Here is a 24,018-nt window from a genome sequence, read left to right as displayed (position 1 = left end):
TTTTATCCTTTAAAATACCTAAACAACCAGACGAGGGGCGTTCCTTACTAACTAGTGGCCTAGTACAAGGGAGGAGAGAAAAACCTGCAGATTCTGGGACCTCAGTGGAGAGTTTGACACGTGGTTTTTATCATGGAAAAAACATGTCCTGTCCACTCAGTGTATAAAAGGCTAAGTAGAGCCAGGTGGCAAGAGTCAACTGTGTGTTGCTGTCAGTAACCAGCCCCTGGATTATCAATGTAAGATTATTTTTTTGGAAGAGGACCTATTTATGTAATTGACACACTAAGCTTGGGGTAGATGAAAAACAGGTCATTTGAAATGCATCATTTCATTCAAGCACCCACAATTCATGCAAATAAGACCGAAAACTCAACTGCTTTCTATATATTTATTGCAATAAGGTACAGATATACTTCCAGACATTCAATTAATGACATTATATTGAAATATTGCAAGAGACAGTCCTCAATGATATTGATTCAAATATGAACAACTAAGTGACTAATGACATTTAACAGATAAAACATGACGTTTTTTTCTTCCAGAAATGTAATGGAATAAAGCAGTATAGATTCATACTACAATATACAACAGACTGGTAACTGTGCAAGAAGAAGACTCAAGAACGATGAGATTTTCATGAAATGGTTCATAATACAGCTACTGGCAACTTGGGGCACGTTCGTAAATTCACTCTGGCGATCTACTCCTATTTCAGAGCACTCTCGTCTGACTGTGCCAGAGCGCAGAATAACTGATGAATTTACGAACGCTCAACACCCGTTGAATATGGCCGGTGTCAGTAAACGTCGGCAAAAAAAAAAAAAGCGTAATAAAATTGTTTCCAGCAGCAGTTAGTCACCAACGCTCTGGATAACATGAAAACAGCCTAAATCAGTTCTGCTAGGACGAGAAATGTTCAGTGGGGTTTGTGTCTGGAAGTAGCTAGCAAGCTAGCCAACGTTAGCTTGGGTGCTTGACTACTGTTGTGAGGTCAGAACGCTCGGATCAACCCTCCTCGGTCAGAGTGTCTAGTGTGCATCCTGAATACTCTGAGATGAATGAAAAACGCTCTGAATTTACCAACACCCAGAGGCCACTCTGGAACTCCAGACTGAATTTACGAATGCACTCTTGCTCTCCAGAAGACATCATCAGGAAACAGAAAAGCATTGAAAATGAACACAAAAAAATAATACTAAAAAGAGACCAACAGTGTGCAGTTGTAAGTAGTACACTTGTATTGTACAAGAGCCACGCACAGTTGAATAAAGTTCAGGGAAACAAGACAATGAAGAAACAAGCTGGAGATCTACCGAGGTCAACAAGCTCTGAGAACGGGAAAGCAAGACGTGCTTGTACCCCTTTTTCACACTACTGACCAGTTCACCGAGCTGCACTGCGCTCGCCTGGTTACGCATCCAAGCATAGTTCCAGGAACCGGCCAGCACTACCGTTTGGGTTGACAAGATTGTGTGAAAAGGGTCTGAGTCTGGAAGATACTCCTCAGTCTAGACATTGAGTCCATCTGTGTAGTGTGGGATATCTGAATCATCAAGTGACTTCTTTCCCTTGCTCTCCGCTCTACCATTCCACAGCAGGGTGAACTTTCTTCCCAGAACATTGTGTGTGGAACAGCAATATAAAATATTATGCAATCCACTGCTAACGGGTTTCTCAACCACAAGTTAATCATTCACTATTCGTATGGCAAGAAACAAACATGTTTGTGGGACTTGCTGTAAGTAGCCACATAGCTAGGTTTTCTATATACATTCCTCTACCACAAAATAAATGACAAAATCGATCAATATCAACTAGATCAAAAATAGGTAGTCCATCTGATCATATATCCACACATTAAATATTAAACATTTCTGGTGAGAGTCCCCAATAATGAGAGTACAATACACTCTTGACAATATGCCTATTGGTGGTCAAAATTATAGTAAAAAAAAAGAGAAAAAAGAGAGAAAAATAAACATTACTGAAAATAAGTTGATACCCCCCAAAAAAAGGATTCTGTTCAAGTTGAACCAAGCGGGCTCATAATTTATCAATTCAAAATATATTTGATATAGAATTCCTTATATAAATGACATCTTTATGTTTTTAAATATCGTCCTCACTAGCTTCTAAAACAACTCCAGCCAAAAAGAATGCAACCTTACAAACAGACAGTATTGGACCACAGCCCCCATAATGCAACACTACAGGGAATTGGACCTCGATCACATTGGTTTCCAATGAAGTCCCCATGCATTCACATGGGTCTCCATCGTTGTCAGCTAGCACGACTAGAATACCAATGAAGGCAACACAACAAAAGCTATCATGAAAGTATGGGCATCCGAGTTGAACTGACAATACTATTACAAGCGATCGTAGAATGAGTATAGTAAGCTTCAGGACATATTGCCTGCTTTGCATGGCTTAGATAGAACTGAAGGGAGAAGGTCTACACACTAATGCCTTGGCTCCTATACGGCGCTGCGTTTCTAAGGTGTAAAAGGTTTGGAATTTGACACAATCGTTACAAAAATGAATAAAATGTACCGAAATCCCTTGCTGACACTTTTGCCATGTCTTCCCGTATGAAAACAGCATGCATTGTAACAACAATTAACGAGTTTGGCACTTTCATTTTGATGTCCGATTCTAAATGGCGAATACAAAACTTTACGAACAGGTTTTCCATTCCATCTTTGCTGTCTGTATGGGCGTGGCCTCAGAATACATTTCTTCTAGAAAGTGGCATCTCAAACGACCTGTTTTATTTTTGTTGTCCCACTGCTTGTAATGGACATGACTCTTATGAGCTCTGGTTTTACGTGTGTGTGTTTGTGTACAGAACCGATCATTATCAACCAAACATTTCTCATTGAAAATAAGTACCGCAAAAAGAACCACAAGGCTGTTAATTGTTAATGATGTTCATCTGCCGCCGCCATTTTTTTTTCATTCTTTTGTTCTCTCGTCAGACATATTTCGGGAAAACCCCCCAATAAGTGAGGTATTTCTTGTGGTGGGGTAAACTATGGATTTTGGTCCATCCACATTAGTTATAGTGGCGTAGCCAACGGTTGGTCAATCGTAACGTCCGATGGCTGCCGAGGAGAGATCAGACTCGTAAAAAACAAGAGTTGAACTGTGTACAGAGGGCCAGATGCCACTGCTAGTACAGGACCTTGGCCCAGTTGGGTGACAATAGACCAAAGGGAAATGGTGAAAATGTGTATATTTTGGTTCCCATTTCAATTTAGTTACTGTGTTTTGCAGCTACTGGACACAACACTGGGCTTAGCCTAACCATGATTGTACAAATCGCACGTTGTTCATAAGACAACAGTCTGGATTTGAGGGGTAGGTAGACAAGATGGCAGTACTTCCCCAAGTAAAAACGATTCCATAGCTCCAACTCCCTCGCCCGTGGAAATTGACAAGAGACATACAAGGGAAGCATTGTAGCAATGGTAAACAACACAGAGTGGATGAGTTAACTAGAATGATATGGGATAACAGTCATAACGTAAGTACCGAAAAATAGGGGGAAAGTCGGGAGTACTAACGTGACAACTTCCTCAGACAAACATCTGTTAAGTTAGTTTGCATTTCTCAGTTTAAATAAGCTGGGGATTTTAGAACCACAATAAGGCTTATCTTTTCCAATGTTATAGCCATTTGACACCAGTGTCGATACTCAGGCGTGGCATCTGTATAGTTGGTGGAAGATCGGAGCAGGCAAGATGGATTCGTCTCCTCGGCGAGGTTGACAAGACCTGGAGGAGGTGGGAGGTTGTCCTTGGAGGAGCACGAGGGTGGAGGAGAAGGAGGTGGCAGTGATAGAATGTTTATGTTTGAACAGGTACGGGCTTTCTCTCACCGTCTCCTTCCTGCTCTCCTTCATCCCCCTCTTCTTCCTCCTCCTCCTCCTCCTCCTCCTCCTCCTCCGTGTGCTGCTCCAGCTCCTCGCGGGTGATCATCTCAAAGTCATTTCCATTACTGTGCTGCGAGCCCTCGTCCTCACGCCGGTCGCTGTCTGTGTCAGAGCGCTCAGCGGTACTCGCTGACGTCCCCTTCACCACCTCGCCTTCTTCCATCCCCTGTGGCACTGTGCCCTCGTCTCCTTCCTCCTCTTCCTCCTCACCGTCACCCTCCTTCTCATCGCTGGTCTTGCCCTCAGTCTTGTCCTGGCTCTTCTTGCTGGCGTCCCGCGGGCCCTTGTACTCGTGCGTGTAGAGCGGGCGGAAAGAGTCGATGAAGCCCACGTCAGCCGTGAGGTTGGGCAGGAACCAGAAGTGGTGGCGTCCGCCCGTCACCAGCCAGATGATCACGAACAGGATGCAGCGAGCTAAGGGGAGATAAACATTTGTCAAATGGCATTGTAATGTCAAAGCAAAGGCCAGCAACTAACGTCAACGATGCTGAGGGGAAGGAACGCAACCCTGTGACATCAGCTTTGGTGCCGTGTCACCCAGTTTGACTCAAGTCTCTAGGTAAACACACAAGATATATTATAAAAAGGTAAAAGAACAAAACGGAACTTTAACTTTATTGGAATTCCCTGTTAAATGGTTACTGCAAGATTCCGGCATTTAATTGTCTCGCAAAACTAACACTTAAGTTCTTGCATACTGCACACAGAGACATAGAAATGGTATCCACGAGTTCATCGGACTCTGTAAGTAGAACAGGGGCTTAATGTCAGAATCTGGCAGTATCCCTTTAAGGGTATTAGCAATATGGTGATCACATGCACAGGGAATGTGGGGGGTGGGCGGGACTATTCAGCTGTGTGGAGAACAGGCCGTAGGTCAGGTGGCCGAGTTCCCTGATGAGCTCCTCGGAGATGTGTAGCCCGAGGAACTTGACGTTTTTGACTGTCTCCACGGAGGCCCTGTTGACAGGGAAGGGGCGTGCCCAGCCTCGTTCCTCCTGAAGTCCACAATCAGCTCCTTTGTTATGCTGACGTTGAGGGAGAGATTATTTACCTGGCACCACGCCAGCAGTGTCCTACCTCCTCTCTGTAGGCCGTCTCGTTGTTGGTAAACAGGCCTACTACTGTCGTGTTGTCAGCGAACTTGATGAAGGAGTTGTAACTGTGTGAGGCCACGCAGCCATGGGTATACAGGGAATACAGGAAGGGACTGAGGCCCCCCATGTTGAAGATCAGTGTGGAGGTGGTAATGTAGGCTACGTTTGTCAAGAAGTTGAGGTGATGTGGTGTTTGACTAGCCTCTTGAAGCACTTCATGATGACAGAAGTGAGTGGTACGTATGTCCCCCGTGGAGACCATCAGCACGTATCCTTCGCTGTCCTCGGTGGCTCACCCTTATGCTCCAAGCGTGAGAAAAAGGGGTTTAGCTCTTCCGGTGTTAGTGTCTGTGATGCGATTGGCTTTCTTTTTGTAATCCGTGATCGTTAGAAGCCCCTGCCACATATGCCTCGTATCCGACCCGCTGAATTACTCCTCCATTTTGTCCCCATACTTGTGTCTCGCATTTTTGTCGATCTGTGTGGGTCGTATTTGTGCTGTTTAACCATACAGTTATCCCAGGTCACTTTGCCCTGTTTATAAGCAGCATGTCTCTCCTTCAGTTTCCCAACAAGGCTGCCATCAATCTACGTTTTTGGATTCCGGTAAGTTTTGAATGATACCATCGGTATCACATCATCTCCTTATTTTTGTCGGTGTATTCAATGATGTTATCCACAGATGCGACCTGGAACATATTCCAGTCCGCGTGATCAAAACAATCTTGGAGCATGGATTCTGATTGGTCAGAACAGCGTTGTACAGACCTGACCACCGGAACATCCCTTTTGAGTGTTTGTTTGTAGGCGGGGAGGAGCAAAATGGAGTCGCAGTCTGATTTGCCAAAAGGAGGACGAGAGAAGGCTATTAGTTATACTATTTTTAGTTGTACACAAGTGTCAAGAGGTTGGGTGTTTTCTTTCTTACCAACAGCCAACAGCAATATACTGGCCACGAAACAGCCTGCTGCCACGCTCAGGTAGTACACACCAACACGCATCTCAGCCGGCCACAGCGGGAAGAGAGTGGCCGCGATCACTGCAATTACTGGAAACAGAGACGCAGGCCTTAGTACAGTGGAAAATAAGCATTGTTGTTATTCCCTTTACCAATTCATAGGGATGGGCATCTGAAATGTTGACTGTTCGAGTAGTAGCATTTTTCCCCGTAGTCAAATAAAAAAAAGTGACTTTTAGAACACAAGGCCTGCACTGGAAAAAAACGTGAGCATTTATCTGTATGCTAACAGTGCGCAACAATGCCCGATTTATCATAACCACGATGGCTGTGCAACGGCCTAGCCTTGTTTAGTTAATTTCCCAAGCCCATACCACAGTCAAGAGGCTCCTATTTTATAGTATAAATCATGATGTAACATAACAGAATAAAATAGAACAGAATATTTTTCCAAATTGAAAAAAAAAAAAAGTTGCCAGTGCTAATTGATGCGCGTCTGGAATAGTTATTCTCCGAGTGCTCGCTTGAAACTGGGCTCAATATGTCGAGGCCAAAAAAATTTGGGGTTACAAAACAGAATTTTCGATTGAGACGTTCGATTTAGTTTATTCTGCTATTCTTTGGAATTTAAAAAAATGGATTAACAATTCCACATTGAACGTGAACATGGTGACGAACTGCAGCCACTACATCTGTTAGGTGAGTAGATATAGGCTTAATGATTGAAAATACACGCTGTCTTTATCAAACTCATCTGTTAGGTGAGTAGACATAGGCTTAATGATTGAAAATACACGCTGTCTTTATCAAACTCACGTTTTTGAATTTGTTTCACTGTCTATGTTTAAAAAGTGTTATAGCCTAGGCGAATCTATTCTAAATGGCACAAGCAGTTCGCAAAGTAGCCTAAGCAGGAAAAATTACGTGACGCAATTATTCCAAAACTGCTCGTTGCCAGAACCACCTATCCCCCCAACTTCGGTCAACAAGTCCATTTTGAACGAGATAAAACTGTAGTCATTTGGTAAGGAATGTAGCTTGTGTATCCCATCAGATAGATATGTTTTTATAGAGCATTTATTTCTGTAGGCCTAACGGGAGCTTGTGTATCCCATCAGATAGATATGTTTTTATAGAGCATTTATTTCTGTAGGCCTAACGGGAGCTTGTGTATCCCATCAGTTAGATATGTTTTTATAGAGCATTTATTTCTGTAGGCCTAACGGGAGCTTGTGGGCTCATTTAGCCCGCAACCCCCTTGGGTTGTGCCGTGGCGGAGGTCTTTGTGGGCTATACTCAGCCTTGTCTCAGGATGGTAAGTTGGTGGTTGAAGATATCCCTCTAGTGGTGTGGGTGCTGTGCTTTGGCAAAGTGGGTGGGGTTATATGTTTGGCCCTGTCCGGGGGTGTCCTCGGATGGGGCCACAGTGTCTCCTGACCCCTCCTGTCTCAGCCTCCAGTATTTATGCTGCAGTAGTTTGTGTCGGGGGGCTAGGGTCAGTTTGTTATATCTGGAGTACTTCTCCTGTCCTATTCGGTGTCCTGTGTGAATCTAAGTGTGCGTTCTCTAATTCTCTCCTTCTCTCTTTCTTTCTTTCTCTCTCTCGGAGGACCTGAGCCCTAGGACCATGCCCCAGGACTACCTGACATGATGACTCCTTGCTGTCCCCAGTCCACCTAGCCGTGCTGCTGCTCCAGTTTCAACTGTTCTGCCTTATTATTATTCGACCATGCTGGTCATTTATGAACATTTGAACATCTTGGCCATGTTCTGTTATAATCTCCACCCGGCACAGCCAGAAGAGGACTGGCCATCCCACATATGCTCTCTCTAATTCTCTCTTTCTTTCTCTCTCTCGGAGGACCTGAGCCCTAGGACCATGCCCCAGGAATACCTGACATGATGACTCCTTGCTGTCCCCAGTCCACCTGATCGTGCTGCTGCTCCAGTTTCAACTGTTCTGCCTTATTATTATTCGACCATGCTGGTCATTTATGAACATTTGAACATCTTGGCCATGTTCTGTTATAATCTCCACCTGGCACAGCCAGAAGAGGACTGGCCACCCCACATAGCCTGGTTCCTCTCTAGGTTTCTTCCTAGGTTTTGGCCTTTCTAGGGAGTTTTTCCTAGCCACCGTGCTTCTACACCTGCATTGCTTGCTGTTTGGGGTTTTAGGCTGGGTTTCTGTACAGCACTTTGAGATATCAGCTGATGTACGTAGGGCTATATAAATACATTTGATTTGATGTGTAGAGGGAGTGATCAGAACGCAATTGCGTTAGTGGGACACGGAGGGGAAAGGGAATTTAGGGACCGAGTGATGCTTGGCTTCTTTTTTTATTGTGCCTCGCAAATGCACATGTACAAATGGAACACTAGAATCAAACACTAGAATCTTTAAGACAACGTTTCGACCTCTGGTTAGAGATGGAGTTTTGCCGTCCATTCCGACTACTCATGACCATCCCTACCAATTCAGCCGCAATTATCAGTTATTTGTGTAAGACAGTTTAATCAGTTATCAAAATGGAATATTCTAGGTAATTAATACTACAATTCCACTCACCCAGAATCAGTCCCATGGCAAAGGTTTTAAAATGGACTGGGTCGTAGATCCAAACAAATACCTGGAAAGTGGAGTAAATGTGATAATTTTAAATTTCACTTTAGAAATAGTTTTTAATTTATCAATCATAGGGATTCACTGTTTTTTACACATCACACGGTGAACTCCGTGCAAGTCACATTGAACCTTTTGCCATCATACCATCATGTCATGCTTGCATGGCAAACTGACGCCACAAAGAAGGTCTCTCATCATGGAGAATGTGCCTCATTACGTGCACCCCCTCAAACAGTTATCTTGTGAAAGTAAACTTGTTTGCTCTGGAATTCTCTCAACATGTCACATGGAAACACAAACACCAATGTGCTGAATTCATGCCACAAAGATCAGAATCTTCACTGTCTTTCAAAGTGAATATTACAACAATGACCTCTGGCTACAACGCCAACTGAAACATGCTCACTTTTCCAGAAAGTCCTGCTTTCAGATTTTTACCCATCCTAATCTTTGGAGAGGCGGAGCCCTTTTCCCAGGATTCCTTGTGTTCCAACTCACCTCATTGCCATCCAAGAAGAGTTGATCCTCATGAGGCTCCAGTTTGAATTTCTTCTTCACGTCTTTTTTCTTCTTTGGCGTTCCGGGGCTATCGTCCTGAGCACAAAGAAACAGTATGGACATATGGCCTTTATAAAAATAAAAAAAATCTAATACGATTGATCTAGATTCTATGACCAAACCACTTCAGTGGTCTAACCTGTTACAAACTATACAACATGTTCATAGCCTATATATTCAGTTCATTCAATTTACATACACTCTTCTCCTTCTTTACATCTGAAGCCTCTGCATCCTTCTTCTTCTCTTTCTCCTTCTTTACATCTGAAGCCTCTGCATCCTTCTTCTTCTCTTTCTCCTTCTTTACATCTGAAGCCTCTGCATCCTTCTTCTTCTCTTTCTCCTTCTTTACATCTGAAGCCTCTGCATCCTTCTTCTTCTCTTTCTCCTTCTTTACATCTGAAGCCTCTGCATCCTTCTTCTTCTCTTTCTCCTTCTTTACATCTGAAGCCTCTACATCCTTCTTCTCTTTCTCCTTCTTTACATCTGAAGCCTCTACATCCTTGGAATCCTTCTTCTTCTCTTTCTCCTTCTTTACATCTGAAGCCTCTGCATCCTTGGAATCCTTCTTCTTCTCTTTTTCTTTCTCCTTGTCTTTCTTGATGTCCTTCTCTGGCTTCTTCTTCATGACTTTCAGAGCACGGTGGAAGAATTGCTTCTTTAGCAGCCTGGAGGAGGAGAGCAGAAACACCGGAACACATAATTAAGATCAACCATGGTCAAATATTGTTCAGTGCTTCATCCTATTGTTTCAGATGTTGTTGGGAGCCCCTGAAACCATTGGGAGCCTGTATAAAGTCCTTGTATAACCTTTCACATTACACACATTTTGCCCCAATATTCTTATGCCTCGAACTTCCTAATTACATAGGGACAACATACACACATGAAAGTTGTAGTGAACAATGTGTAGTGTGAAAGCAACTTCTGTTCTAGTGTAGGGTGGTAGTTAGACAACATCCAGCACTGCCACATTAGACTAACTTGTTGCAGTAGTCCACCACAGAGTCTCTGGTGGTGAACACGGCCTCCTCTCCCTTCTTGGCTTTGGCCCACTTGGAGTCCAGCAGACAGTCCACCGCCTTGGAGGCTGACAAAGGGAAACAGACAACCATGTTCAAAATGACATCAACGGTGGTAGAGTGATAGGGTACGTTGAAACTCAATGACTAGCATGCTACTAGCATGCTATGAAAACATTCTGTAATCCTGGCCCCTGGGGATGTGTACAAAAACTCCTCTCCAACAGACAGCACGTCACAGATATTTAAAACAACGACTGTGCAGAATTTACTGACACCAACGACTGTGCAGCATTTACTGACACTGTTGACAGAATAGGTTTTCTATGGGGCTAAAGTCATTGGGCAAATGTAAACATTGGCAGGTCAACAGTACTACTATGAGATATAGTGAGAGATTCTGGGTCAGGTTAAGGTTAACTCTATTCCAACCCGCAACGCAGCAGGACCGGAAGAAATAACAAATAAACGGCAATTGTCATCTCTCACATCAAGACACCGTCGTCATTAGGCCTACTACTAAGGCCCAGATTTATCCTGACCAGGAAAAACTTCAGGCCTTAGGTAAAGATGCACTACGCAGAAAACGCTCTGCCATTTCCTGGTTGCTTAAATTCTAATAGTTCGCCCACGTTTGTGTGACAAAACAAGCAAGTATAGTGCAGAAAATTACAGGAAGCATAGAAATTGCGCACATAGAACAGATCTACAGCTTTTTAGACTTGCATTCAAGTGGGATCTGTCATTCTATAAACACATATTTCTATGTGAATTGAGTTGGGTCGGCCCAAAAATTATTTATTGCAGCTTTAAAGTCTAAAATTGGGGTTTTCCTTGTCAAGTGGTCAAAAAAAAAAAAAAAATCACAAAAAGTGTTTCTCAAACCAGTCCCCACAATGATAGCCTATTTGAAGTATTATTTGAATATTTCATTCCAACTAAGGTCGACCGATTAATCGGAATGGCCGGCCGATTTCATAACAATCGGTAATCGGCATGTTTGAACACCGATCATGACCGATTACATTGCACTCCACGAGGACACTGCGTGGCAGGCTGACTACCTGTTATGCGAGTGCAGCAAGGAGCAAAGGTAAGGTGCTAGCTAGCATTAAACGCATCTTATAATTAAAAATCAATCTTATCATAATCACTAGTTAACTACACATGGTTGATGATATTACTAGTTTATCTAGCTTGTCCTGCGTTGCATATAATCAATGCGGTGCCCATTAATTTGTCATTGAATCACAGCCTACTTCGCCAAACAGGTGATTTGACAATCGCATTCGCGAAAAAAAGCACTGTCGTTGCACCAGTGTGTACCTCACCATAAACATCAATGCCTTTCTTAAAATCAATACACAAGTATATATTTTTAAACCAGCATATTTATTTAATATTGCCTGCTAACATGAATTTCTTTTAACTAGGGAAATTGTGTCACTTCTCTTGCGTTCTGTGCAACAGTCAGGGTATATGCAGCAGTTTGGGCCGCCTGGCTCGTTGCGAACTGTGTGAAGACCATTTCTTCTTAACAAAGACAGCCAACTTCGCCAAAACGGGGGATGATTTAACAAAAGCACATTTGCGAAAAAAGCACAATCGTTCCACGAATATACCTAACCATAAACATCAATGCCTTTCATTAAAATCAATACAGAGAAGTAAAAAATGTTAAGACTACATATTTAGTTAAAATAAATTCATGTTAGCAGGCAATATTAAACTAGGGAAATTGTGTCACTTCTCTTGCGTTCATTGCACGCAGAGTCAGGGTATATGCAACAGTTTGGGCCGCCTGGCTCGTTGCAAACTAATTTGACAGAATTATGACATAACATTGAAGGTTGTGCAATGTAACAGGAATATCTAGACTTAAGGATGCCACCCATTAAATACAATACGGAACGGTTCCGTATGTCACTGAAAGAATAAACGTTTTGTTTTCAAACTTATAGTTACCGGATTTGACCATATTAATGACCTACGGCTCGTATTTCTGTGTGTTATTATATTAGAATTAAGTCTATGATTTGAGAGAGCAGTCTGACTGAGCGATGGTAGGCAGCAGCAGGCTCGTAAGCATTCATTCAAACAGCACTTTATTGCGTTTGCCAGCAGCTCTTTATGACTTAAAGCCTATCAACTCCCGAGATTAGGCTGGCAATACCTATTAGAACATCCAATAGTCAAAGGTATATGAAATATCAATGGTAGAGAGAGAAATAGTCCTATAATAACTACAACCTAAAACTTCTTACCTGGGAATATTGAAGACTCATGTTAAAAGGACCCACCAGCTTTCATATGTTCTGAGCAAGGAACTTAAACGTTAGCTTTCTTACATAGCACATATTGCACTTTTACTTTCTTCTACAACGCTTTGTTTTCGCATTATTTTTTATTTGGAATTTTATCCAATTTTCTCCCCAATTTCGTGGTATCCAATTGTTTAGTAGCTACTATCTTGTCTCATCGCTACAACTCCCGTACAGGCTCGGGAGAGACGAAGGTTGAAAGTCATGCATCCTCCGATACACAACCCAACCAAGCCGCACTGCTTCTTAACACAGCGCGCATCCAACCCGGAAGCCAGCCGCACCAATGTGCCGGAGGAAACACTGTGCACCTGGCAACCTTGGTTACCCTTACCAACCCGCCACAGGAGTCGCCGGTGCGCGATGAGACAAGGATATCCCTACTGGCCAACCCATCCCTAACCCGGACGACGCTAGGCCAATTGTGCGTCGCCCCACGGACCTCCGGTCGCGGCCGGTTACAACAGAGCCTGGGCGCGAACCCAGAGTCTCTGGTGGCACAGCTGGCGCTGCAGTACAGCGCCCTTAACCACTGCAATTGTGTTTAAATAATGCAAAAAAGGTGTTGGAGAAGAAAGTAAAAGTGCAATATGTGCCATGTAAGAAAGCTAACGTTTAACTTCCTTGCTCAGAACATGAGAACATATGAAAGCTGGTGGTTCCTTTTAACATGAGTCTTCAATATTCCCAGGTAGCAGTTTCAGGTTGTAGTTATTATAGGAATTATAGACCTATTTCATATACCTTTGACTATTGGATGTTCTTATAGGCACTTTAGTATTGCCAGTGTAATAGTATAGCTTCTGTCCCTCTCCTCGCCCCTACCTGGGCTCGAACCAGGAACACATCGACAACAGCCACCCTCAAAGCAGCGTTACCCATGCAGAACAAGAGGAATAACTACTCCAAGTCTCAGAGCGAGTGACGTTTGAAACGCTATTAGCGCGCACCCCGCTAACTAGCTAGCCATTTCACATCGGTTACACCAGCCTAATCTCGGGAGTTGATGGGCTTGAAGTCATAAACAGCGCAACGCTTGAAGCACAGCAAAGAGCTGCTGGCAAAACACACAAAAGTGCTGATTGAATGAATGCTTACGAGCCTGCTGGTGCTTACCATCGCTCAGTCAGACTGCTCTATCAAATCATAGACTTAATAATAATATAATAACACACAGAAATACGAGCCTTAGGTCATTAATATGGTCGAGTCCGGAAACTATCATCTCGAAAACAAGACGTTTATTCTTTCAGTGAAATATGGAACCGTTCCGTATTGTATCTAACGGGTGGCATCCATAAGTCTAAATATTCCTGTTACATTGCACAACCTTCAATGTTGTCATAATTACATAAAATTCTGGAAAATTAGGCGCCCAAACTGTTGCATATACCCTGACTCTGCGGGCAATGAACGCAAGAGAAGTGACAATTTCACCTGGTTAATATTGGCTGCTAACCTGGATTTCTTTTCGCTAAATATACAGGTTTAAAAATATATACTTCTGTGTATTGATTTTAAGAAAGGCATTGATGTTTAAGGTTCGGTACACATTGGAGCAAGGACTGTCCTTTTTCGCGAACACGCACCGCATCGATTATATGCAACGCAGGACAGGCCAGATAAACTAGTAATATCATCAACCATGTGTAGTTAACTAGTGATTATGATTGATTGATTTTTTAGATAAGTTTAATGCTAGCTAGCAACTTAACTTGGCTTCTTTCTGCATTCGCGTAACAGGCAGGCTCCTCGTGGAGTGCAATGGAATCAGGTGGTTAGAGCGTTGGACTAGTTAACTGTAAGGTTGCAAGATTGAATCCCCGAGCTGACAAGGTGAAAACCTGTCGTTCTGCCCCTGAACAAGGCAGTTAACTTCTTGCTCCTACTTGAGACGCAGATGTCTCAAGTAGACACCTGTAAATGCAAATGCGCTACGCTAAATGCTAAATGTACTCGTTAAAACTCAAACCTTTATCAAAATTCACATGCAGGGTATTGAATTAAAGCTACACTCGTTGTGAACCTAGCCAACAAGTCCGATTTTTAAAATGCTTTTCGGCGAAAGCATGAGAAGCTATTATCTGATAGCATGCAACACCCCAAAATGCCTGAATGCGATGTAAACAAAGATATAGCGTAGCCGGCGCTACACAAAACGCAGAAATAAAATATAAAACATTCATTACCTTTGACGAGCTTCTTTCTTGGCACTCCTATATGCCCCATAAACATCACTATTGGGTCTTTTTTCGTTTAAATCGGTCCATATATACCCAAAATAGCTTTCTATGGAAGCTGTGTCATTCAGAAAAAAACATTGTTTTTAAACGCTGCGTCATTTTTTAAAATTAAAAAAGTCGACGATAAACTTTCACAAAACACTTCGAAATACTTTTGTAATCCAACTTTAGGTATTAGTAAACGTTTATAATCTATCAAAATGATTACAGGGCGATGTATATTCAATAGCTCCTCGTCTGCAAATCATTGGCTGCCAATGTGCACATTCAAACCATCCTGGTGGAGACCGGAAGAAACGGAATCCTGTTAGTTGGATTTTCCAACAAAAAAGTCCATTGAAAATGACGACAATGGTGACATCGTGTGGAATTTGTATGAATTGCATGCAGGTCGATATTAAATTTTGTCCCCTTTTAACAACCCATGAAAGTGACTTATGGAAATTATTTTTAGCTTTCAGAGAGCAGTTTTTCTTGCGTTTTTCAATGAAACACACGATCTGTTATAGTCACAGCCGTGATTTAACCAGTTTTAGAAACTTCAGAGTGTTTTCTATCCACACATACTAATCATATGCATATACTATATTCCTGGCATGAGTAGCAGGACGCTGAAAAGTTGCGCGATTTTTAACAGAATGTTCGAAAAAGGAAGGGGTAGACTTAAGAGGTTTAACCCACTGTTCCTAGGCCGTCATTGAAAATAAGAATTTGTTCTTAACTGACTTGCCTGGTTAAATAAAGGTGTAATAAAGGTGTAATAAAGGTGTAAAAAAAAACGGGCAAATCAGTGTCCAAAAATACAGATTTCCGATTTGTTATGAGAACTTGAAATCGGCCTTAATTAATTGTCCATTCCGATTAATCGGTCGACCTAATATATATATATATATATATATATATATAAAATGTTTTTAAATGGGCCGATTAATTGGTATCAGCTTTTTTTGGTCCTCCAATAATCGGTATCGAAAAATCATATATTCGGTCGACCTCTAATTCCAACAGTACAAACCTGATTCAACTAGGCCTAGTCACAGCTTGATGATAGTTGACTAATTTAAGCACTTTGTGTGCTAGTACTGAAAGATCAAATGCTATGGGGACAGGCACCAACTGCCGCTGACTGGTTGGAGAATCAATGTCCTAAATGAGTGAACGAACGAGAGCGTATGAACGGAGCACTGACCGATGAAGTAGTCCACCCGGTGGCCCATCATGTTGGTGGACTTGGTGGGGCAGTTGAAGCGGAGGTACTTGGCCACCGCCTTCTCCTCCTTGGTGGGCTCACTCACCTCCTACACAGTGAGGAAAAAGGGAAATCACAAGTCTGTGTGCTACAATGCCATGTTGAGTTGAATACCGTCAATACTTACTCTTGTGCTGCGACACGTTTGCTGCTGCTCCTGCCCCTTCATGTCATTTAGCAGATGCTTTTATCCAAAGAGACTTGCGTGCATATATTATACGCATGGGTAGTCCCAGGAATCAAACCAAATACCCTGGCGTTTCAAGCACCATGCTCTACCACCACCTGAGCTACAGGGGCACCATGCTCTACCACCACCTGAGCTACAGGGGCACCATGCTCTACCACCATCTGAGCTACAGGGGCACCATGCTCTACCACCATCTGAGCTACAGGGGCACCATGCTCTACCAACTGAGCTACAGGGGCACCATGCTCTACCAACTGAGCTACAGGGGCACCATGCTCTACCAACTGAGCTACCGGGGCACCATCCTCTACCACCAACTGAGCTACAGGGGCACCATGCTCTACCACCAACTGAGCTACAGGGGCACCGTGCTCTACCAACAACTGAGCTACAGGGGTACCGTGCTCTACCACCATCTGAGCTACAGGAGCACCGTGCTCTACCACTAACTGGGCTACAGGGGCACCATGCTCTACCACCAACTGGGCAACAGGGGTACCATGCTCTACCACCAACTGGGCTACAGGGGCACCATGCTCTACCACCAACTGGGCTACAGGGGCACCATGCTCTACCACCAACTGGGCTACAGGGGCACCATGCTCTACCACCAACTGGGCTACAGGGGCACCATGCTCTACCACCAACTGGGCTACAGGGGCACCATGCTCTACCAACTGAGCTACAGGGGCACCATGCTCTACCACCAACTGGGCTACAGGGGCACCATGCTCTACCACCAACTGGGCTACAGGGGCACCATGCTCTACCACCAACTGGGCTACAGGGGCACCATGCTCTACCACCAACTGGGCTACAGGGGCACCATGCTCTACCACCAACTGGGCTACAGGGGCACCATGCTCTACCACCAACTGGGCTACAGGGGCACCATGCTCTACCACCAACTGGGCTACAGGGGCACCATGCTCTACCACCAACTGGGCTACAGGGGCACCATGCTCTACCACCAACTGGGCTACAGGGGCACCATGCTCTACCAACTGGGCTACAGGAGCACCATGCTCTACCACTAACTGGGTTACAGGAGCACCATGCTCTACCACTAACTGGGTTACAGGAGCACCATGCTCTACCACTAACTGGGTTACAGGGGCACCATGCTCTACCACTAACTGGGTTACAGGGGCACCATACTCTACCACTAACTGGGTTACAGGGGCACCATACTCTACAAACTGAGCTACAAATGACAAATGGATTAGGGTGAAGTTGCAACTAGACTCTTATCTTGGGCCAGTTTAGCATTTTCCCTACTAATGGTTAAGGTTAGAATTGGGGGGAGGGGGGTTGCCATCCAGCATATGACCACGTGGTGTTGAATGACATTCATGAATTTAAACATTTCATATGATTTCTAAAGAAGCATTTATAAAATCAACAAAATGGAATGATGTAACAGGCTATTTCACTGGGAATTCCAGAAATAGTCGTATTATGGTGATATATGGGACTGTAGTTCTTGTTTTGGACATTACAGACAACGAACACAAACTATCATTGGTCAATTCCCTGGCACCCCCCTCCATTTTGCTCAGTTTCATAATATCCTGCTCCGTGCCTACTGACTGAATATGGCCCTGGTCCGACACTGAAGCCAGTACGCCTGCTAACATGGAGGGGAATGAGAGAGCATCAGCACAATGAGATTCAGTCCTGCCTGCTGCTGCCTCTGGCCCAGCTAGCTGGCTTCGCGCTATACAGTACATGATGAAGCAAGGAGGGCTTAGAAACAGGGGTTTGGTTCAGGTATGGGCATCATCAGTCACAAAATACAGACACACGAGACCCCACTAAATGTAAAAAACCGTCGTTACCTGAGCCTATCCTATGAATATGAGGAGAGGGACTTAGGCCACCCTCGCTTCCCCTATGAAAGACAGTTCTGTTCAGTAGAGCCCACCATAGCAAAAGCATTACGCAATAGGCAAACTAAAACCTGTGTTCTTCTTGGAAATATCAGGCAGTAGATTATCTCCTCGTTTCACAACGTTGTCTTGATAGTCCCTACTCTTTCAGGCACAGCTGCCCCCTCTCTCAGCTGCCCACGTCGTGGCCAAATAAAATTAAAGTCCAAATCTGGTTACAGTCAAATAGTTGACGAGGATAGCATAGCCACTGCCAGCAATCAAACCTGGGTAGTGTTTTGTTCAATGTTTATGCTCACCGAAAGTTCACATCACTCATCATAGTAATAAAGCAACATAGTAATCAGTTATTCAAAACATGTGTTTTTCCCTTACCATCTCATGAGACAGAGTTTGAGAGAGAAAAAGAGAGCAAACTGGATATAAAGGAATAGATGTAATTTCAACTACTGCATAATAACATAGCCTGTTCCTGCAGCCAGGAGAAGGACATATGGAATATTAAGCCATTTTTTACCACTGACAGCCAAGGTGTCGCCTATCAGCTGTTGTTGATGCATGTCAAGGTGATGTGAACCTGTTGAGTAATTTGACAATGACCAGAAGGCCTGAATTGTATGTAATCGATTCGATTAACTTCCATTACACTACAGTAAGGTATGCTATTGTCATCAGGTTGTCGAGTTGCATTTCGTGTGTTGGCATGACTTTGAGGGTGGGTATAATTTGCGGAATGTTCCAAAAGGAATCGGTTCCAAAAACTTGGTAAAGTACAAGGTTGTCAACAAACAACGCATACAAATTTGCATGATCAATTCAACTAACTAGATGCCGAATAGGCATCAACTCACCACGTAGCTTATTCTTAATGTTTGTCCATAGGCTACCGGATACATTTTTCGGAATAAACGTGGTGAGTGAAAACAAAGTAGCCCACTCCCTACCCGGTATCTTATTCTACCGCTATACAACTTTGTATGCGTTGTTTATTGGCAAACTTGTTATTTACGAAGTTTTTTGGAACAGATTCCTGTTGGGAACGTAACACAAATGATACCCACCCGGAGTTTGTCTCAAACAACTGAGAGGGACTTACCCCAAAGAAAACTAGTCCAGCATTACTTGCAAAACTATTGCAATTTGTACAATGACCAAATGCCACACGTCAACGTAGTTTTAAATTAAGACTATTCTCGTGTGGCCATCAAACATCAATTAATGAGGATGTGCTTGCGCATCAGTGGCATTTGGCTTGCCAAAACAGTAACATTAGTTAGCCATTTATATATTCCAAAACACGTCTTGGCTTCACATCTGGTTGCCCGCCATGAAACCGCAACTTGCTTTCCTATCATTGTGATGGTAACGTTAGCTGGCGAGTTTTGTTAGTAGCTGGTAGCAAAGCTAGTTGGCTACGGGTTTGCGCTAGCTTTCTCTACCTGGTTTCTGAGATAGCCTGGCTAACTAGCAAATTGTACATACCTAATGTTACTGTAACGTTACCTACCTAATATCTACCTCCTCTTCAGCAAAAATTTGTATTATCCGGTAACATTCGCTAACTAGCTAGGTAATGTTCTGAAATAGCTAGGTATTGCTATTTGAAATATTCGTGTTACAGATAAATGTTATGCAAAATGACTTCCTGCAAAATGTAATATTTCAGTCGTTAGCTGCTAGCACAGCTTTTCGCCTATTATCAACAGCAGCGAATCGCTAGCAACATTACCATACTAGAAAACTAGTCTGTTGCGGGAAATATTTCAATCTTGAAAATAAACTCTCTGTAATACATCCAAGCAAAAACTATCTTCTTCCAGTTAGCGTTAAAATGATTTTTACCTGGATCCGTTTCTTATGCCTCCTGCGCTCCGCCATGATTCTCCAACACAGCTCCTTTGACGTGTAATCACGTAGTACGTACGGGGAATATCGCGAGAGCAAAATGTGATGTTAAAGCTATTGGCCGATAGCTTGTTGGCCTCGTTGGGTCCTTCCGCAGATTCCAGATTGGTAACACTACTGCTTCCTTCCAGCTGCCTGGTAGTTTCCACTCCTCCCACACTCTGTTGTACAACACCAATAGCTTATCCAGTGCCTCATTACTAAAATGGGCCAACATAATAAAGCACACCACATCTTTCCCAGGTAAAGTTAACCCAGCCTTACCTATTGCCATTTTCACCTCTGCCATGGTAAATGGTGCATTCAACACATCCTTTACTTCCTCCCCCCTATCCAGCACTCCAAGCAGCTCTCTCATTCCCTCTGCCCCTCCTCTGACCAATTTGCCGAGCAACGCACTTGGACTAACGCTTTGGCCATCATCTCTGCCTTCATCCTCATCTGTTACTGCCACATCCTTCCCACTCGTCAACACTGGATAATCCCACTCCCTTCTGACCCCACTCGTTCTATGAATCATCCCTCGGGCTTCTTCCACTGGTGTCACAGAACCGACGCCAATATGACCTCTTTACCTGACGTATAGTTCTCCTCACCAGAGCCTGGGCCTGCTCAGATGTTTGAAGTTATGTGTCCTTTTCAGTACTCTAAATTCCCTGTTCCTACTCCTCACCATTTCCCCGCACTCCTCCGTCCACCACGGGACTGCTTTCCTCCTCCTCCTCTTCCCTGAACTCCTAAGTATCACCTCAGTAGCTGCCCCCACTAAAGCTGTTCTCAGCCAGTTATTCATACTATCCACTTCCACTCTCATATACACCCGAGCCATCACCTGCTCACTCAGCTCCTGAAACTGATCCCACTTTGCCCTTTCAAACACCCACCTGCCTACTCCATCCACTGACACCTCCTCCTCCCTCTGGCCATCTGTGCATACTATGGGGCAATTATCACTCCCTACTGTCAACTCCTCCCATAACTCCCACTAACAGATTCCTGTCATCACACTAGATACCAGAGTGAGGTGCAAGGCAGACTCTTTCCCTGTGTCTACATCAATCCTGGTCCCTCGGCCATCATTCAGGTACACCAGATCTTTAACTTCTATCAGATTTTCCATCACTTGGCCATTTCGATCCATCCATCCCCCCATCCGTCCCCCCAGAGCGTGTTGTGGGCATTAAAATCCCCACACCACCTGACCTTACTTCTATCCTGGCCCTTCACTCTCTCCAACTCTTCTATGTCCAATACTTGACACGGATTATAATAGTTCACTACCACTATCATCCCTCCTCTCATCCACACCTCCACCCCCACAGATGCCTCACAAGTCCTCAACTGGCAGCTTCATTAAATGGTACTCGCAAAACACCAGTCTTAAGGTCAACAGTGAAGAGGCGACTCCGGGATGCTGGCCTTCTAGGCAGAGTTGCAAAGAAAAAATCATATCTCAGACTGGCCAATAAAAAGAAAAGATTAAGATGGGCAAAATAACTCCTCCACCCCCACAGATGCCTCACAAGTCCTCAACTGGCAGCTTCATTAAATAGTACTCGCAAAACACCAGTCTTAAGGTCAACAGTGAAGAGGCGACTCTTGGATGCTGGCCTTCTAGGCAGAGTTTCTCTGTCCAGTGTCTGTGTTCTTTTGCCCATCTTAATCTTTCTTTTTATTAGTCAGTCTGAGATCTGTCTTTTTCTTTGCAACTCTGCCTAGAAGGCCAGCATCCCGGAGTCGCCTCTTCAGTGTTGACGTGGAGACTGGTGTTTTGCGGGTACTATTTTATGAAGCTGCCAGTTGAGGACTTGTGAGGCGTGTTTTCCTCAAACTAGACACTCTAATATACTTGTCCTCTTGCTCAGTTATGCACCGGGGCCTCCCACTCCTCTTTCTATTCCAGTTAGAGCCAGTTTGAGCTGTTCTGTGAAGGGAGTAGTACACAGCGTTGTACGAGATCTTCAGTTTCTTGGCAATTTCTCACATGGAATAGCTTTCATTTCTCAGAACAAGAATAGACTGACGAGTTTCAGAAGAAAGTGCTTTGTTTCTGGCCATTTTGAGCCTGTAATCGAACCCACAAATGCTGATGCTCCAGATACTCAACTAGTCTAAAGAAGGCCAGTTTTAATTGCTTCATTAATCAGCACAACAGGCCTCTGTATGCCTATGTAGATTTTTCATTAAAGATCTACCGTTTCCAGCTACAATAGTCATTTACAACATTAAACATGTCTACAATGTATTTCTGATCAATATGATGTTATTTTAAACTGACAAAATGTGCTTTTCTTTCAAAAACAGGGACATTTCTAAATGACCCCAACCTTTTGAACGATAGTGTATATATCATTTGTTGGTTTATCCCTCGGTACTGGGACAGATCTACTAGTCACACCACTCCTCTCAGGATCCCTCCCCTTGACCCAACTTCCTCTACTTTCTTCACTGCTTCAGCATAAGACAACTTCTGCACTACTCTGACCCTGGAAACCTCAACCTGCCTCTCTCGCACCGGACATTTCTGATCCCCAGCCCCATGGGTACATCTACAATTAACACATACCACTACTTTCCCCAATGCTACACATTTATTTGTCTCATGCCCTTCTGCACACTTCTCCCACCTAGGAACCTCCCTCCTACACACTGTTGCCACATGCCCATAAGCGTCACACCTGTAACAACGTAATGTATTCGGCACAAAAGCTCATACAGGAAAACGTATATATCCTAACATCAATTTGTCAGGCAAAAACTTAACATCAAAACTCAAAAGAACAGACAATGACTCTTCTGTTCCACCACTCACGCCACCCTGTCTGTGTCGCACCAAACGACGAGCATCACAAACACCGGGAATCTTCCCTTCAGTTGGTCATCTTTCACATTTACCGCTGCCCCAGTAATCACTCCTTTCAATGGCGCCCTTTTCTTGAGAGCAAAATCACATCTCAGTGCCTCCATTCATTTAACATGGAGCACTTGCTCCTTCTGACCAGCAGAAACACAAACAATCATCACAAGACAACTTCTGGTTACCCTCACTGATTCCACAGCACCCAACTCGGTTTTCCCCCACACCTGAAACCACAAATGGATCAGCCAAAAGGCAAGGGTTGTAAAACCTTAAATCCTACCCTTAGCCTAACCTTAACCGTAAACCTTTTTAACCATTTAACCATTAACCATTTTAAAATGTAAACTTCAATGGGGTAGTGACATCCCTGGGATCCCGGGTAGCATGGACCATTCCAAAGGTGAGTTTCTTCAACAAGAGACCCTTCTTCGAGAAATCAATATCGAATTAATCACCTTGTAATAATAATGTTATCTTATGCTAATTATATTTGGCTTCTGTTAGTATCAAAGCATGTGATTTGAATTTGAAATAGCCTTACCACCACGGTATCTCAAACGACGGGGTCAAGGGTGTTCATTCTAATGTGCTCTAATGGGTCAAGGGTGTTCATTCTAATGTGCTCTAATGGGTCAAGGGTGTTCATTCTAATGTGCTCTAATGGGTCAAGGGTGTTCATTCTAATGTGCTCTAATGGGTCAAGGGTGTTCATTCTAATGTGCTCTAATGGGTCAAGGGTGTTCATTCTAACGTGCTCTAATGGGTCAAGGGTGTTCATTCTAATGTGCTCAAATGGGTCAAGGGTGTTCATTCTAATGTACACAGGTGGACTGGCCCTCTGGCATTTCGGGCAGATGGGCTGATAAAAAAAGTGCCAAGTGGGCCTGTCTAACTTGATCATTATCTGGTTAATAATCAGGGGGCCTCAAGGAAAAAAAATAGGCCTGTGTTTTAGAAATGCCAGGGCCAATTTCTGGTCCCAGTCCGCCCCTGAATGTAGATAAACTGGATGAGTGCCAACTGTACAATTTCAGATAAAGTGTAGCTATCGACATATAAATTATTTATATGATTGATGTTCAGTGTACATTGCTACATTAAAAATGTTTCAAAACTGAACCAGAAAACACAGAAAACGTATTAAAAAACTGTGATTTGAT

The 24,018-nt window shown here is 43.6% G+C and overlaps 1 protein-coding gene across 1 annotated transcript; it reads right to left on the bottom strand.

Moving 5' to 3' along the window:
* Positions 1-377: 377 nt before the first annotated feature.
* On the bottom strand, positions 378-19,999 carry LOC139375848 (translocation protein SEC62-like). Its single transcript, XM_071117771.1, has 8 exons — positions 19,936-19,999; positions 15,955-16,063; positions 10,164-10,269; positions 9,379-9,847; positions 9,120-9,215; positions 8,565-8,625; positions 5,966-6,085; positions 378-4,354 (listed from the first exon to the last, which is right to left on the bottom strand). The coding sequence occupies exons 1-8, from the start codon at positions 19,969-19,971 to the stop codon at positions 3,855-3,857; spliced, it is 1,497 nt and encodes a 498-aa protein (XP_070973872.1). The 5' UTR covers positions 19,972-19,999; the 3' UTR covers positions 378-3,854.
* Between the last annotated feature and the right edge of the window lie 4,019 nt (positions 20,000-24,018).

The sequence above is a fragment of the Oncorhynchus clarkii genome, chromosome 20, assembly GCF_045791955.1.
Source record: "Oncorhynchus clarkii lewisi isolate Uvic-CL-2024 chromosome 20, UVic_Ocla_1.0, whole genome shotgun sequence".
In the NCBI taxonomy this organism is placed as follows: Eukaryota; Metazoa; Chordata; class Actinopteri; order Salmoniformes; family Salmonidae; genus Oncorhynchus; species Oncorhynchus clarkii.
The sequence above is the reverse complement of the archived record's forward strand: the minus strand, read 5'-3'. Positions and strand labels throughout refer to the sequence as shown.